Source organism: Diplotaxodon limnothrissa, linkage group LG3 (genome assembly GCF_057381915.1).
Source record: "Diplotaxodon limnothrissa isolate DT_005_m linkage group LG3, D_limnothrissa_male_GT1.1, whole genome shotgun sequence".
Lineage (NCBI taxonomy): Eukaryota > Metazoa > Chordata > Actinopteri > Cichliformes > Cichlidae > Diplotaxodon > Diplotaxodon limnothrissa.
In genome coordinates this window covers 27365862-27383492 of record NC_140598.1, presented here as the reverse complement: position 1 = coordinate 27383492, position 17631 = coordinate 27365862, and the positions used below count along the sequence as shown (strand labels likewise).

Sequence of the window (17631 nt, the reverse complement as noted above, 5' to 3'; positions counted from 1 at the left end):
TCGGTTTGTGTTTTCCTCAAAACATTCCCACAAATGTTTGTAATATGCAAAGTGAAAAGGTTTGGTTTGGATAAGAAGTAAGAAAAAACAAGTAAAATAAAGTCTTAAATTATACAAAATTGAGTAATGCAGTGTGCATATGAATTTAATGTTATAACAGTGGGTTATTTCACACTGTTAACCAGAGTGACAGCCTGTGGGAAGAAAGTGTCTCTGTGGTAGATGCTTTTAGTAAACAGTGCTCCGTGTCACCATCCTGAAGGCAGCAGTTTGAACAGTTGTGAGCAGAGATGTTTCCTAACCCTGGACGTGTACAGGTCCAGGATAGAGGGAAGATTGAACATCAGAGCCGATGTATTTATTGAATATGTTCACTGTACTCTGGAAATAAATGAGCTCTTCTTTAGTGTTTACAGGCTGATCAAGAAGCACACCCTGTTTAACACTTTCCACAGTCTCATTCATCTCCAGCCTAAACACAGGATTAAGGTAATCTTTATCTACAGTAAATATACATGTAAACATTTCATTAGAACTGCACATGCTGATTTTGTTCATTCTTTAACAAACTATGAAAGCTCATTGGGGATCTGCTTGTATCCATGTTAGTGTTTAAAGTCCAACATCTCCCTCTAGTGGTCATATATAAACATGTGTGAGGATGGCGTTAATGTAAAATGTGAATCATAGTGTTCCAGTCAGTCACCAGCAGGGTTTTAATAGTTTTGCAATTTTCATTAGTTTTTATTTTTATTTAGTTTCGACTTCAGATTTTCAATTTTATATCAGTTTTAATTAGTTTTTACCAATTTTTCGCTAGTTTAGTTTTTATTTTTTTGAAAATCCTTAGTTTCAGTTTAGTTTTGATTAGTGTCAGTTATAGTTTTAGTTGTGTTTGCAATAATTAAGTGTAACAAAATCCCAGTTTCATCATATCAGTCCTGCTCTTCTGCTCATCCTTGAGTATGTTGCTATTCCAGCTACCATACCCTGCACCCTGTCTGTCGCAGGGCTAACATGCAGAGACAGACAACTCACATTTCCACCTATGGGTTCTTTAAATAAATAAATAAATAAAGGCAGATGAACAACCATTGATACCAGGCAACTACAAAATGTATATCTTGGCCCCAATGAGACTATTAACTCTTGCAGCACCGGGTGTTCGTAATTTTGGTTCAAGTGAATTGATAAACTTTTTGAAGACAATTGACTCACACAGTTGTGTAGATGTCCCCGTCCTGTTTTCTCGGGATGCATCACGCTGCCTTGCCTGGGGTTAGCGTCTGTTTCTGGGGATGAGGGTTGAGTGTGCTCCCTTCTCAAGGTAAGCTAGGTTAGCCTTCTTGTGTGAACTTTTCAAGTGCACTTTAAGGTTTGTGGGATTTTTTTCCCTTTAGAAATGTCCCTCATAATTCGTCTCTTTCCACTACAAGACACTTGCTTCATCCAAAACACAGTCATATTCAAAGTAATCCCAAATTGAACTCTGGCGCTTTCTCTGACTTTTCCTGACACGATTCTGCGCGTCGACAGAGCAGCAACACAGACGACTCGACTAACGTACTGCCACCTGCTGGCATAATGAGACAGCAAGAAAAAATCTGGAAACTAAACTTCATTTTCACCCTTGACTATTGTATGACACGCACACATAGATGAAAACTAAACACATTTTTGCTATAAATTCAGTTAATTTTAGTTAATTTTGTGAACACTCGTTTCAGTTTTAGTTAGTTTTCCTTTTTTTGTTTTTATTTTTATTTCCGTTAACGAAAATGTTTTTTCACTTCTAGTTTTCGTTATTTCGTTAGTTTTCGTTAACGATAATAACCTTGGTCATCAGTGTGTTGGTTAAACCCAGATTCTGTTAAAAAAATAAATAAATCCTTACATTTTATTTCGTATGCATTCATGTTTTACTACTTGTTTTGTAGCAGCTTTAAGAAATTTTTGTAAGGTTTATGTTATATAAAGAACACTACAGGGGGTTTGAATAGTTTAACACTGGCATTTTTAAATGAAGAGGAAAATAAGTGAGTCCCCCACCTCTGTGTTTGAACCAATAGAAAGCTGGTGCTCAGAGGAAGAGGGCGGGCTTTACTTGGTGTCAGTGACAGAAATGAAAAGAAGCTCAAATGAGTGAGAAGGACGATGAAGGAAACATCTGTGCTGTGTCTGCTCTGTAAGTAGAATCTCTGTGTTTGTTTGAATTCTTGTACTTTGACTGTCTGCTCTCCTGATAACTGATGATGGAGGAGAAGACATGAAAAACAAATCAGGCTGAATTCAAGTTCAAAACACCACGAGGACCAACTGCAGGTCTGACTGACTCTTTATCTTTGCTCAGGAGTCGAGGAAACACAGCAGGCAGTGAAAAGATCAAATCATTCACTCATTATATCAACACAGCTGCACAGTGGACACAAATATATCACTTTAATAATAAATATTTGGTGAATACCAACAGTGTAGTCAGTTCACATAAAGAGCTGCGTTTTAAGATAAAGGTGGTGCAGTGGAGTTGTTCTTTATGTTCACCTCAAATCAACCTGAGTGTCATTTCTCTTTAGTTCTGATCTCACTGCTGAGCTGCACAACAAACCAAGGTCAGTAACCTTCTTCTGTCACAGTTTAAACCTGAGAAATGCTCACTGATATGACCTGATTGGGTTCATGTTTGCAGAAACTCTCTTTTTGCTTTTTGAAAGAAAAAAAAACTCTTAACAGATCATCAGTTTTTCATTTTAACCCTCACAGCTCGTCTGACTGTGAGTCCCAGCAGCTCTCAAATCTTTAAAGGAGACTTTGTGTCTCTGAGCTGTGAGGAGGACGACAGCTCTGCTGGATGGACTCTGAGGAGAAACACAAATATAGGAAACACAACTCAGTGTGGAGATGGGTGGGGAAAACTTGTTAATTCTTCTTGTAACATTAGCTACATCATCCCGTCAGACAGTGGAGTTTACTGGTGTGAGTCCAGAGAGGGTCCCATCAGTAACATGGTTAACCTGACAGTCACTGGTAAGCTGAGTGTGTGGAGTTAGTGTTGATGAAGCTGTGTGTAAATGGATGAAATGCTGTAGTTTGTCTCTGTGTTGAGGTGGATCAGTGATCCTGCAGAGTCCTGTCCTCCCTGTGATGGAGGGAGATGACGTCACTCTGCTCTGTAAAACAAAGACCACTCCCTCCAACCTCCCAGCTGCTTTCTATAAAGATGGCTCCCTCATCAGGAAGCGGCCCACAGGTCACATGACCATCCAGCATGTTTCCAGGTCTGATGAAGGCCTCTACAAGTGTGACATCAGCGGTCATGGAGAGTCTCCATCCAGCTGGATCACTGTCACAGGTGACACACTCACCTGTCTGTGTTTCTGCAGCTTTCAACATTCACAATGTGACGACAACTTAATGACTGTGTTTGCTTTATTATAGGGGAACACACCACCACACCTCCACCTACATCCACACCTCCACCTACATCCACACCTCCTCCTGGTTCCACCTCCATCACTCTTCCTCCATCACTCTCTCCTTCTGTTCTCTCTGTGTTGTCATGTGTTGGATCAGTCTGTGTTGTGGTTCTACTGGTGTTACTGGTTCTGCTGGTGAGACGATGTGTTCACAGGAAACGTGAAGGTGAGACTCAGACTTCTAATTTTAGTGTTTTTGTTAGTTTTTTTTTCTTTTAAACAGCTTAGATTAAATGTTCTTTCAGAGTTTTAGTCTTTCTTTTTTTTTTCATTTTAAATTCACTGCAGCTGAACACGAGGCAAACATGGGAAGTGACGTCAACACTGAAATCACATACGTCCAAATATCACATCGCCAGCAGCAAAACAAAGGTAAATTGTTGCTTTGGTTATTTTTCAGGAGCTGCTGGGAGCGTGAAAATCCTGCTAGAGGAGTTGTTCCATTCCAGTCAGGCGTTTAATCCAGTTACTTCTCACAGCTAACGTTGCAGAGTCATAAGGACCTGGTTCATGTCCCTGGATGAACGTTACTGTATATCTCAGTGTTGTTTGGTTCAAATACAGTTTAGCATCATTTTCTTTCAACCACCTTTGACCTGGTGTTGCAGATTTAGCCAGTGGTCCACCTCGTATGGACCCCACAGACCATCTTTCTGTGACACAATTAGGCAATAAATCAGGTTGGGCTCAGATGTGTGCTCTGTTCAGTTTGTCTCTTTATGATTTTCAAAATTGTTCTTTCCAATCCTGCTAACAACTGTGACCTCTTTAAAATTCTGTTTTTAAAACCACAGCAGCTGCTTCCTGTTATTCCCATTAACTGCTGTCTGACACTGATGAAAACTCTCACTGCAGTATGTCACGCACATGGTACTGTTCATGTTGTGAGGACCTTTCCGTGTTGCAGGTTTGGTTTGTTGTAAAATGTGCCTGTCTGAATCAAAGGATGATCAAAAGACCATCCACCTACTTTTTCTTAGAAACATCTTCCAACTCTGACGTCAAATCCTGTTTTGCAATAGTGAAGGAAAAAAAAGAAACTCTGAAAACCTGCTGTTATTTGAAAGGTTTTCATTAATATCATGCAGCTGCATAAACTGTAATGTGTAGTGCGGTAATGTAAAAGTACTGTTGTTGTTATAACTGCAGTAATTTCTCTGTGTTTTATTGTGGAGAAAGTGATCCACCTGCAGTCAATTCAGCAGTGAGAACAGGAAGTGTCAGTTATGGACAATCAGACAGCAGACGACCGGATGTACAGCTGATCTCAATCTCCAGCTTTTGACAAAGCCAAGCTAACCACATCCTGACTAAAGCCAGTACATCAAATCGTCTTCTTGCTTGGAAAGGAAAATGTTTTCTTTCATGCAAAAGAGGAACTATTTCTATTTCACTGTTCTAAACTACACTCGTATTAAGAACATTTGCCAGAAATATTGTTTTTTGAACTGTGTGTGTTTGTGTTCAGACTTTAAATCAGAGCCAGACGTCATCTACTCTTCATTGAAGTAGTCCACCAGTCCAAGCACTGACATCCAGCTGCTGGTCTCTGACTGCCCCCCCCCCCCCACCTCAGACCAGAGGACATCCAGACGTCACAGAGATTTTTATGTCTTTTTTCTAGTTAATAAGACTCATGCTTCTGAGTTAAAAAAATTGTCTTTTAGTGCAAAATCAACAATATAAACTTTTTATATGTATATATGTGTGTGTGTATTTTTGCCATATTTCTGTAGCATCAATAAAATGTCGGTGTCAGTTGTGTTTCTCACGTGGGTCTCTGGGTTTCTAAAATATGTCCTGTGGAAAATCTGATTTGTTGCTGTTTTGTTGTGGCTGACACCCACCTGTCTTTAGTGCACAGCGAACATCAGTCAGCAGCTGCAGACTAAAAATAGCAGGATCATGCAGTAGTTATAACAGCTTCAGTACAGTAAAGGTGTCTGTTTGATGACAGAGATTTTTTTCTCACCTTGAAACCAACCAGCAGCAGCTACATCCAAAAAACCCACCGCAGTTTTATTATTACAGAGCTGAAGGGTTTTGGCATCTGATAAACCTCAAACTCATGAATTTGTGACTGCTGTGGAAAAGCATTTGACCACTTCCTGTCTTTGTACTGACATTTTCAAAATAGGCTCGATACCTTTGATTCAGCTGTATCATTTATAGCGTTTATACTTGTGAGGCAAGTGCACAGGAACAAGTGCAAGTGCAGTCTCCCAGTGCTTCCTGCAGGATGTAGCATCTAACTAGCTTTACTGAAAAGGTGCTTTACCAGGAAGGGAAAAGAGAGGGAGCCATCGTAACTACTTAATGGTTAAATGTGCTCGAGGGCATTTGATAAACTGAAAATTTTAAAATTACAGATGGTGTGATTTTCTTTTTAGCTCTCTGTTCTAATGTAAATCAGTTTTCTAAAGTTTGTGTGGAAAATTATCCACCAAAAAATCCAACCATGGCCTTGAACCTTGTTTGGTGGAGGCCATGAATGTCCATGCTGTATTAGCTGGGATAGTCTGGAGCCTGTCCCAGCTAATATAGAAAGGCAGGTTACACCCTGGACAGGTCACCAATCTGCCAGTTATCAATAACTACCAGAACAGCACGATGGTAGCACAAATCCACAACAGTCTAAGTGTAAGATTAAAGGTTTCCTACTTTTTATGCACTGTGAGGCGTGTGTTGATGGAGGTGACTCTTTAAAGCTGACGTCCAACTTGAAGTAGAAATAAGAAGAAGTAGAAATTTGTAACTTTCCATCTCAGATGAAAGTGACAATATTGCTATTGTTGTATAGAAGAGTGTAACTGTGTCGCTAGATTTAAGGGTTAGCTAAGTCATGCTTAAAGTGGTAAAAGGTCCATTTAAATCATCATGGTAACTTGTGATGAACACACATTAAGCGTAAAAATATGTATACACAAGATTCAAGCTTTTCTTCAGAGTTGGTGGGTTTTTTTGTTGCTGTTTTTTGCAGCAACAGTGTTGAACAGATGAAATAATTTGTCCAATAAGGATAAGAACTGTTTACAAACTCTGGGCTTGACATCAAAGAAGCAAAAACGAAACTTAATATAGAAAAAATGCAGATAAAGGTCAATGCACTGAGGTAATATATACACAATAGTAGTGTAAATTATGATAACACTGATAATGTTGAATTTTATTATTATATTTATGTTCTTTGCACATCCTTATTAGCTCTTTTTGTCACAATATATTTGATTGGTTAAGCTGTGTTTTCATTGATTTTCTGAGAAAGAAAAGTGAACCATGTCAAACAGTCACTTTTATGTCAGAGCACACAAAGAGGCTAAAGCTGAAGGCTGATCATCACTGTCACTAGCTGTTATCTCAAACTGGGCTTTACCATCACCTGCGACAAAGAAAGCCTGGTTAGGTTGGACTAGCTCCATAGCACACCCTTCAGATAAGTCACTGTAAAAACATGATAATGTGCACATGTAATAAGTAACTTATTACTAATTGAAGGAATTGATGGTTCAGTTCCACCATCAGTGGAGCTGCACTATCGGAGAGTGAAACACTTATCTGTTTGTTTATTTATTTAATTCTGCACACATATTTACCATATTTGCTCATCCACCAGGGGACGCTGAAGCTCCCTCAATATCCTTACTTTTCACAACCTTTACTATGTTTTTGCTTAATTTGCTTAACTTCCAATATGTCTGTGAAGGTTCTCAGTCATCCAGGCCATCATAGTCTAAGGAGCTTGGAAAGAAAAGTGTCTATGCTTTTTTTAAGTTGCTTGAAGACGTTTGTCTTGGTGGGACACTCCCACAGAGCTTAAGTCTGGGACTCTCCACCATTTGACCCTAGAACTGAAGAAGCTTCTTGGATTTCATATACCTTTATTAGTCCCACAAGGGGAAATTTCATAAGGCTGCCGACCTATTGCACGCAATACATTACACAAACATCACATGGGGTAGACAGGTCAGAGAGGTATAACAATGGAAAATGCACCACGTGAGGAAAGATAAGGAGAAAAAATAACTCCCCCAGACTGAGCTCCAACAGGGAGATCAGTTTGAGAACAGAAAAAAACACCTCTGCACATAGTACATGAAAGAAACACATGACAAGCAACAGGGGTGGGTAAAGGGTGAGAGACAGCCGATTTAGACAGTACATCCGGGCCTGCATGCGCTGGTCTCCTTGATCCACCATCAGCATCAGAAGGGAATAAGTGTCGAAGGCGTTTGGAGGGGGGATGAGTGTACATCTGCATGTGTATATATATGTCTCTGTGTGCGTGTGTGTGTGTGTCCAGAGTTCAGCTGAGACAGTGTCCTTCGCCCTGCCAGGCTAAGTAAACAGTCTTCCAGCCAACCCAGGTGGCCTTGTAGGGAATGGGAAGAACAGTCTAAACACAGTCGTTATCAGGGTGTTGTTGTTCAGCTCCAGCCTTGCAGCTGGCGCCGAAAGGGCATCTGCATAAGTGATGGTGCTTTTTACTTTAGTGCGAACAGGCTTATGGTTGAGAAATGAACATTCAATGCATGGGCGACAGATCTGGTTGACATTCCTGCTGTCAGCATGCCAATTGGACGCTCCCTCATTGCTTGTGGCATCTGTGGCATTTTGCTGTGAGACAAAACTGCACATTCCAGGGTGGCCTTTTGTTGTGGGCAGTCTGAGGTACACCTGTGCACTACTCATGATGTCAGATCAGCATCCTGATGTGGCACACCTGTGAGGTGGGATGGATTATGTGGGGATGTTGTGGGGATGGAGCTGGACTCCCTCAAGGTGGTGTCGGAGAGGCGGATGCTGTCCAAGATAAAGACAATGTTGGATAACACCTCCCACCCACTCCATGACATGCTGGTCAGTCACAGGAGCTCGTTCAGTGAGAGACTGAGATTACCCAAAAGCACCACTGAACGACACAGGAAATCTTTCCTGCCTGTGGCCATCTCCCTGTACAACGCATCCACTTAACACACTGTTTACTGCTACAACTACACATGTTTCTTTTCCAGCTATTTATTTATGAGTGACTTATGTATGTATGTATGTATGTATGTATGTATGTATGTATGTATGTATGTATGTATGTATGTATATATATGTATATATTGTACTATTCTTAGTTAGTGTATTGTCTGTCTTGTCTTAATGTTGGTTATAATGGAGCACTGTAACAAAAAAATAATTTCCCCCAGGGATCAATAAAGTATTCTGATTCTGATTCTGATTCTGATTATCTCAATATAGCAGATGTGCCCACTACCACACATTTGGACTGATTTGTGACCACTGTTTGGGAGGGATGGTTATATTGTGTATCTGGAATGAATTTTAGGTCTCTACGTCCATCCCATGGGGAATGGGAGCAGTAACAAAGGTGTTGCGTTTATATTTTTGTTGAGTGTATGAAATGATGAGAGGTGAAACGTCTTCAAGAAACTTAAAGAAGTCCAGGCGCTTTTCGTTCCAAGCTCCTTAGATTCGATTTTCAAATCAAATTATTCAAAGCTTTTACTGTTTGACTATAAACTGTTGTTCAGTCAATGCCAGCTCAGAGAAACAGACCTGGTCCCTCCTGGTCACACTTTGTTCCTCCTCTCTTCTCTCCTGCTGAGTTTTACCACATTTGTTTTGCTGCCTTTTACTGATCATGCTGACATGTTTCAGTGGAAGAAGAATAAAGAGGAAAATAATGAAACTATAATCAGAGAAGCTGCTGATTAATTTTCACTCAACCATTTAGTCCTTGACGAATTTACTTTTACAGCAGGACATTTGACATGATATGAAATGACACACCCAGATTTCAGCTGTACCAACAACAAACACTGACTGGTGAACCCATCTGACCACAATATAACAAAAGCAGGCCTTTATGAAATGTGACACTCTTTATGTGACTCACTTCACCACAAACACAAAACTTTTTAGAGATTCCTTCAGATCCTTTTAGAGGAAATGTCAGTGCTGAGAATACTTGGAAACAGAGATCCAACTGTTAGTGAATTAAGGTCAAAATGAGACTCGTCATGCATTATAAGTAATTTTGAGCAGCCAGCTACCTCACATGGTGATATGAGTCTTCATAATTTTCCCAAAATGCCGTTTTTTTTAGTTTTCACCAATGAATTATCAGAAAAAACATCAAACAGGGTGTGTTTCTGTTGGTCTATGTCATAGATATTAAATTAGTAACATTTCTCTAAACATGATATTGTCCCATATATATATCCCATCGTGCACTTGGAGTTGATCTGGTTTCAGTTCAAATTCCATTTTCAGCCCTGAAAATTTTATGTGGCTTTATCATGGACGTTCCGTTATGAGGAATCAAAATGTCAAAAGAATCAGAAGAGAGGAGACAGATTTAAACCTCTCGTCTGTGTATAAATTTTAAGTATATTTATTGTATTTGTCAAATACAGAGCATCAGATCCTGTCACTTGAGAAGTCAGGGAATGTGGTTGCAACAGTGATGCTATGAAGTCAAACAGGTCTAAGGTGTGTCGTATAAAACAGCTGACGGGAAAATACGGGTTAGATTGTTCACTGGGCTGTTTAGTGCAGCCAGAGACCAAACCAAGGTCACTGTCCTCAAAGATTTTTTTCTTTTTCATTCTTATTTTTCATGTTTTCTCTCGGTGGAAAAGTTTTCCATGCTGATGATCAGAAGAGTGTTTGAGGGTTTCAGAGATCCTTCAGAACAACAGTAAGTGTTTAAATGACGTCTTTCAGTCTTTTAGATAATCTGACAGGTTGATGAAGTCTGTGAGCTTCAGTGGATTAACTGATTGTTCATGTTAATCCATCTGAACCAGGATTAAAGCTTCACTTTACTGGTTACAGATGAATGTTTTGTGGAGTGAGTGTGAAGCATTTGATTTACTGTTGGCTGGTTTAAGCTTTTACTTGGGTACTCGCAGAGGTGGGAAGTAATGAAGTACAAATATTTTGTCACTGTGTGCAAGTAGAATTTTCAGATATCTGTCATTTACTTATGTAGTTTTTTTCTGACAACTTTCCACTTTTAGTTCCTACATTTTTAAACAAATATCTGTAATTTCTAGTTCTTACATTTTCAGAACAGGCTCATTATTTCACATCACTGCAAGCCTTTAAACATCAAATCTATTTAAGCATAAACAGTAACACATGAAAGGCAACCTGCAGTATGTATTTGTAGACAGGGATGTGACCATGACGCACATTAGAAGGTTATTGAGCGCACACTGAGGATTAAGCAGAAAGGGTTACTAAAGAAAGCTGATAATCACTGTCATGATCTGACCTTAATGAAATGTGACACTCTTCATGTGACTCACTTCACCACAACCACAAAACTGTTTTCATAGATTGCTTCAGATCTTTTTAGAGGAAATGTCAGTATTCAGAATACTTGGAAACAGAGATCCAACTGTTAATGAAATTAAGCTAAAAATGGGCGCTTTCATGTATTTGTCACAGTCTGCAGAGACAGGCCGTGCGGAGGTGTGTGTAATGGACCCAGGTGCGTACACAAGTGAGCAGATGGGAGTGAGCTTAACAGAAAGCGAGCCTTTAATTGTGGCTGATGATCATAACAGAAACAAACAAGAATGAGGGCGGCACAAGAGCAGTAACTTAAACAAACCTGAACTGGGAACAAACTATGGTGAGGCTATGGCTGGGAAGACAACAGACCGGGCATGGGAACACAGACGACGCGACACAGACTACATGAAACACAGAGACTAAATACACAAGAGGGATGATCAGGGGAAGTGGCCACACATGGGAACACAGCTGACACAGATAAACATAAGACATGGCAGGAGTAAACAACACTGACGGGAGACTGTCAAAGTAAAACAGGAAGTACACAGAGGTGCAAACAGGAGGAGAGAGAGAGCACGGGCATAGTGGGCTGGGGAAACATGGAATGAAACACAAGGAGGGGAGATGAGGGCTCACAGATACATAGAGGGGTACACAGGGGATAAAAGTCACAAGGGGAAGTCAAATAAGGAACAACATAACAGGACAACTCAGGAAACATGACCTAAATAAGGAACGAAATACAAAAATACAAGAAACTAAGAATACTGGGCCCACATGGCCCAGGACCATGACAGTATTAAAACTAGTTTTGAGCATCCAGCTATCACACATGGTCACATGAGCCTTAAAAAGTTGAAATCCATCATTCTTGGACTTGCAGTTATTAAAAATAGTTTAATTTCAGCTTTTAACAGAAACCCTTCTATGTGGATTTATAATGGACTTGTGCTTATGATGAATTAAAATACTGAAAAAATAAGGCAACACATTTGAACCCCCACTGCTTCAGGACTGATTCTCTGAAAATATTTGTAGTATTTGTAGTACAAAAAAACATCAGCTGCTTCGTAATGAGACTTTGCACAGATGAAGGTATAAAAGGAAAAAGTTGTTACTTTCTGCTGCTCTGCTTTGTGACAGATGTCTTTCCTATGTTGTGTATGGTTAATATTAAAACATGAACTTATTTTACTTTTATCATTATTATTATTAACTTATGATTATAGCATTCATACATAATTTCTACTGCTATTAGACCAAGTTCATCTAAATCCACGGACAGAGTTGATGGGAAAGTCAGCACATTACTCCTGTGTTTGAAAAACAAATTCACTTCCTGTCACTGTCAAATCTCTGCTACTTTAGGTATGTTTGTGGTATTTGCTTGTCAAATGTGCAGGCTCTGAGCCAATCACTTAAGAAGTCAGGGAATGTGGTTGCTAAGGTGATGCTATGAAGTCAAACTTGTCTAAGGTGTGTCATAGAAAACAGCTGACAGGGAGGTACGGGTTTGATTGTTGTTTGTGGCTTTGTAGTGCAGCCAGTGACCAAACCAAGGTCACTATCCTTGTTTGGTCACTTTTTTCTTTATTTTGTCTATTTGCTCTCAGTGGATAATATTTCCATTTCCATGCTGATGATCAGAACAGTGTTTGAGGGTTTCAGAGATTTCTCACAACAACAGTAAGTGTTTAATAACTAAATAACCACTTTAACCTAAATCGCTTTGATAAGAACTACTTTAGAAATCCTCTTGGGGCAAATTTGTCAGTAGTGATTTTTCGTTTATTAATGGATTTAATGAAATTCTAAAAAAGTGACCCACAAACCAAAGGATTAACACGGTTTGTCAAAGTAAATGTTGTGCCTCAGCGCTACACAATGTAATGTGTTTAAGTAAGTCCAACTTTTACTTTTTTCAGGAAACACCGTTTTCTCCTCCTGTCATTTTTAACGTTCGTTACAGATCGGGGAGTAAGTGCGTAGTGTTTGTCCACAAATCCATCACTTCCGTTCAAATACAGCTGCAGCAGTATGCTAGCAACCAAAATAATTAGGGAGAATTTTGTCATCCTGTCGGAAAATTGTTACTAGGGAATTTTTCCCTAGCAACAGGTGATTGCCAGGGGGTCGCTGAACAGCCAGTGTGACTCCCACTGTAGCAGACATTCCCCCGTTACTGCCATCAACCTGCAGGAGCTCCTCAGAACCTGTGGGGATTTTTGCCTCATGATCCGTGGTTAGCTGGTTGTTAGCGGACCACTGTGTTACTTGGGTCTTAGCGCTTGTACTTTTTATTGGGTCGTACCTGAGTCACGTGCCTTAAAATAAGGTAAGTCACATGACTTCATTACCTGGAGAACCCACATTAGCTAAATACGGAAATGGCTCCTCCAACATATGCTCCGCTTTGCTCCATTTCGCTGTTGGTCGGCGTCTTCGTGTTTGTCTCAGCAGGTGAGATTTAACTTTTGAAACTAAAGAACCCCCCCACAGAGATAAACAGAAGGAATGATGTTTGTAATCGTGTTTAATTTTTCTGTGGGAAATTTCACGATTACGTTCAACTTTAGAAAGTGAAAGAAGCCCGAGTTCACAATCCAAGATGGCGGCAGTGCTTGTAAACATTAGTGAAAGTTTAAAATTTGTAATCTTAATCTTAAATCTGGGATGGCAGCAGCCCTGAGCTAACCACTGTTAATTAGCAGTTGTCGGTAAAGAAAGGAAAACAGAATTTGTTTTGCTCCCGAGCTACGGTGGAGGCCTCACCCATGGACTCCATGGACTCCATGCTAGTTTGTCGCCCTGTGGCATAGTCGGTTATTCCATAAGTATCAATGCTAGAAAAGTTCCACAGTGAAATTACAATCCCAAAACGTTTTCATTGGGAGAAACGTTTCGTTACTCATCCAAGTTCTTCAGTCTCAGCTGACTGCAGGTTTCTCCAACCTTATAAACAGTACATTTGTACAATCACAGAAACCAGCCCACTAATGAACAATGGGCTGGGAGGTCACTTTCTTAAACATTAATATGCAATTGTCATAGCCAGTGATCAGACCAATGAACAATGGCCATGAGTACCATTCACAGAGAGTTGGGGAATGGCTGTAAGATGGTGACAGATGTACCCTTAGGCCCCCTCCTCGATTCAGAGATGATCTTTCCCTTTTCACGTAAATGGCCTCCTTGACTCCGCGCCGCGGTCAAACCAGCGTTCCTTCCTCTCCAGGATGTGCACATCCTCATCATTGAAAGAGTGTCCACTGGCCTGTAGGTGAGAATCAACTGCGGTACCAAAAAAAGGATAGCACAAGCTCAAGTCAGCACTCAGAAACTATCTGTGGCGCACTCACATAGTGTGATATGTTTTGTAGAGAAGGATGTGACTCTGAAGCAAGATTAAGAAGTTGGCAAGTTAACTCGAGTCAGTTTTTAGTTTCATGAAGGTGGCTCTTTTAATCGCCATGGTAACTTTCTGAACAAAAATCTCTATTTTCTCTGAAGACTTTCTTTGGCGTAAGCACTTTGTATGACGCTGATTATCTGCTGAAGGAATATGAATTAATGTGTTTACCTTAGTAATATCCTTAAGAGTCAGACAGTAGCAGCATAAACTATATCTTGTTCTCACAAGTAAATAATAATAATAACAGTAATAATAATGCTTTTGATCGTTATATTGATGTCTCTGGTTGGAGAAAGTGATGGTCAATAGTTTCTAAGAAAGAAGAATGAAACGTGAACCAGACACTTTTTGTGAGCGCACACTGAGGCTGAAGCGGAAAGGGTTAGCAAAGAAAGCTGATAATCACTGTTGTGATACTGATCGTCTCTGACTGGAAAGAATCAGAAAACATTATGAATCCTAAAGGAAATAGTGTCATATGTAAACCTTGGTATAGCAGATAACGTTGCACAGAGCCAAAAATCAGTTTTGATAATGAAATGTCATTCATGTATTTTTCAAGTAAAAGTATAACAGTTATATTTCATGTAATCTGTGTGCTATTATTTATTTAGTTATTTAGTCTCAAATAAAACTTATTTATTGCAAGAGAACTGAAGACAAACTGAAATGTAAAAGAACAAACTTGTTTAGATGATCAGGTTTTGTTCTTTCTTAAATAATTAGACATGGCACACAGGAACATGTACATGCATGGATGTACAATAGTTTTGAATGGAGAGGCTGTACCTTCCCAAAAAATGGAAGATATCCACCACACTCCTTTACTAAATACTTCAAAGGATGCAAAAGCTTTCCAGTTAGAAACAGAATAAACACATATTTATCTGTCCAGAAAAAACAAAACAATGCAGGTAAAGCAGAAATATTTCCTGCTGTGTGTATATTAATGTAAATTTTCATGAAACATGTTCACGATCACAGACACAGATCAGTAGATTAATAAATGATCGCACTGACTTGCCCGGGTGCTTCTTAAGTTGTGAGGGGCACGAGGCATTTGCAGTGTTGACATTCTGATTTTGCTGGACAAAAAGAGAAGTAAAAAAAACCCCAACCTTACAGCAGTTTCCTGAAAAACGCTTAATCACATAGCACGACTTTCTGTTCAGCAGATCGTGGCATCATCTCCAAATAGAGGCAACTGCTGCAGCAAATAATAGTGGCATCTGTAGGTGCCACTCTAGGTACCAACTACAGCTACAGCTGTGACCTGTACCTCTACCTACTGCAGCATGAGGCTGGGAGGAGTCTGTGTGATGTTAACACAAACTCCATCCACTCTCTCTGTGAGAAGAATATGTGTAAAGAGGAGTTTACAGTCCAGCAGAGGCGGTGCAGCCACTGTTCAGGGACTGTCTGCATGCAGAGAGCTCTGCTGTCAGCTGTGCAAAGTATGTGATACAACTGGTCTGTGGTTCGTTCCTGCTCGTGTTGTTGATGGTTCGTCAGCCAGGCGGAGAGAAGAGAGCAGATCTAACATAAAAAGAGCTGAAGTGAAAACGAGTGTGAAGAACAATGAAAATGTCTCTGCAGTCACAGATTCCTGTGTCATCCACTTCCACTAATGCACAGTCAGGATTTTGGTGGACTACACTGGAGGGCATCTGAGTCAAAACCTGTCTCCCCCTGCTGTCCCAACAGAAACCTTTATCAGATGGACACATAAATGACACTTTGTGTGTGTCAGTGTGATGTGTTGTAGTGTCAGGAGTCAGTATGCAGCTACAAAGCTTTTAGTTCAGTGTATACAAACAGCTGTAGCTCCATAAAGGCAGCATGCAGAGACTGTGTGTTTTTTCTTCTTTAAACTTTTTACTTCTTTTCTCCTCTTTCAGATCAGAAAATCATCCCAGCTAAATCTGGACAGAAGAACGTCACTCTGCCAAGTCGAGCTCCAAACAACAACGTCATTATTATTGTGGAGTGGAGCAGAGCTGACCTGGAGGAAGAATATGTGCTTCTGTTTCGGGATAAGAGGCTCAATCCAGACGAACAGCATCCATCTTTTAAGAACCGGGTGGATCTGCAGGACAGACAGATGAAGGATGGAGACGTGTCTCTGATTCTGAAGAATGTGACGGTTAATGATACTGGAACATACGAGTGTCATGTCGTCCAAAGAGAAGCAAAGCGCAGGAAGAGAGGTGTTTTAGATAATGAGCCCATCAGCAGCATCTACCTGAGTGTTGATCCTCCAGGTGAGTGAGCAGAGTTGAGTGTGTGTGTGATCAGAGGTGAAGCTGCTTCCTGGTTGTTGATGTTTGTTTCTAAAGATGTTGTTGATGAGACTTTGTAGAAAGCAGCTGGTCTGAGTGATGTGATCAGAGTGCAGTAGATAATGTCTGACAGCAGTTTGAAGAGGAAATGGATTCTGTTCTGTTCTTCACTCATCACCTACCTGACAGCTGACACCTCACACCTGTTTCTCACCTGCAGGTCAGACAGGAGGAGACACAGAGGCTGGAGGGAAGGAGGATGGATCTGTTGGACTGATCGCTGGTCTTTCAGTTTCTGCTGTGCTTCTTGTTGCTGCTGTTGTTGGATTCTTGATCTACAGAAAACATGAACAACAGCAGAGTCAGGATTCATACCAGCCTCCCGTTGAATCTCAGCCTGTTTGAAATGTCAGCTTAACTGTGATTCTTGTGCTTTTATTTTCAGTCTTGTCACTGAACATGTTGAAAGACAGAAATCTATAACACTAAACATCTATCAGGTACCTGTCAGACACGTCCAGATTTTAGTTTGGATTTACATTTTACATCTAAAGAAAAGAAAAAGTTCATTGCATTATAGACAGTTAATATCTGTCTGAAAGCATTAAGAATCCATTGATCAAATGTTACTTTTTTGACCAATTTTTAAATGTAATTACATTAACATGAAACCAACACATTTCATTGTAGCTGCAGAGTCCGACATTTCCTTCCTTTGACCTGGAACGATTCATGCAGTGGGAAGCACAGGCTTCATTGAACTTTACCTTCCATGAAGGAGACTCTTCAGTCTGTTACTGTCCAATTGTTACTTCATTTTAAATAATCCAAAAGCTTTTCATATATTTCTGCTTTATTTCTATATAATTTTTTTATGCTAATTTGTTCACTGAGAAAGTTTCACATATGTTAGTCCTTAATGGATGTGGGCTGTTTTTCTTTACATTTTCTGTGGCTGTAATTATTAGTAGTATTATTTTAATCAGAGGCTTTCTGACTTCGTGAAACTGGTGATGCCGGTTTTATTTTATTTTTATTTCACCTTGAATTGTTGTGCATGTGTCCAATCACCATGACCATGTCATATTCTGTTTTTACCCACATAATAAACAGAAACTCTAAAAGATATACAAGCCTTCAAGTTTTCATATAA

General features: G+C 39.9%; 2 protein-coding genes across 2 annotated transcripts; both read left to right on the top strand.

Moving 5' to 3' along the window:
• Positions 1-2533: 2533 nt before the first annotated feature.
• LOC146635166 (low affinity immunoglobulin gamma Fc region receptor III-A-like) lies at positions 2534-3934 on the top strand. The gene is made up of 5 exons (XM_085345647.1): positions 2534-2609; positions 2761-3024; positions 3104-3349; positions 3436-3639; positions 3762-3934. The coding sequence occupies exons 1-5, from the start codon at positions 2534-2536 to the stop codon at positions 3932-3934; spliced, it is 963 nt and encodes a 320-aa protein (XP_085201773.1).
• A 9234-nt stretch (positions 3935-13168) lies between these two features.
• LOC146635165 (coxsackievirus and adenovirus receptor homolog) lies at positions 13169-16883 on the top strand. Its single transcript, XM_085346626.1, has 3 exons — positions 13169-13247; positions 16098-16460; positions 16699-16883. The coding sequence occupies exons 1-3, from the start codon at positions 13175-13177 to the stop codon at positions 16881-16883; spliced, it is 621 nt and encodes a 206-aa protein (XP_085202752.1). The 5' UTR covers positions 13169-13174.
• Positions 16884-17631: the final 748 nt, after the last annotated feature.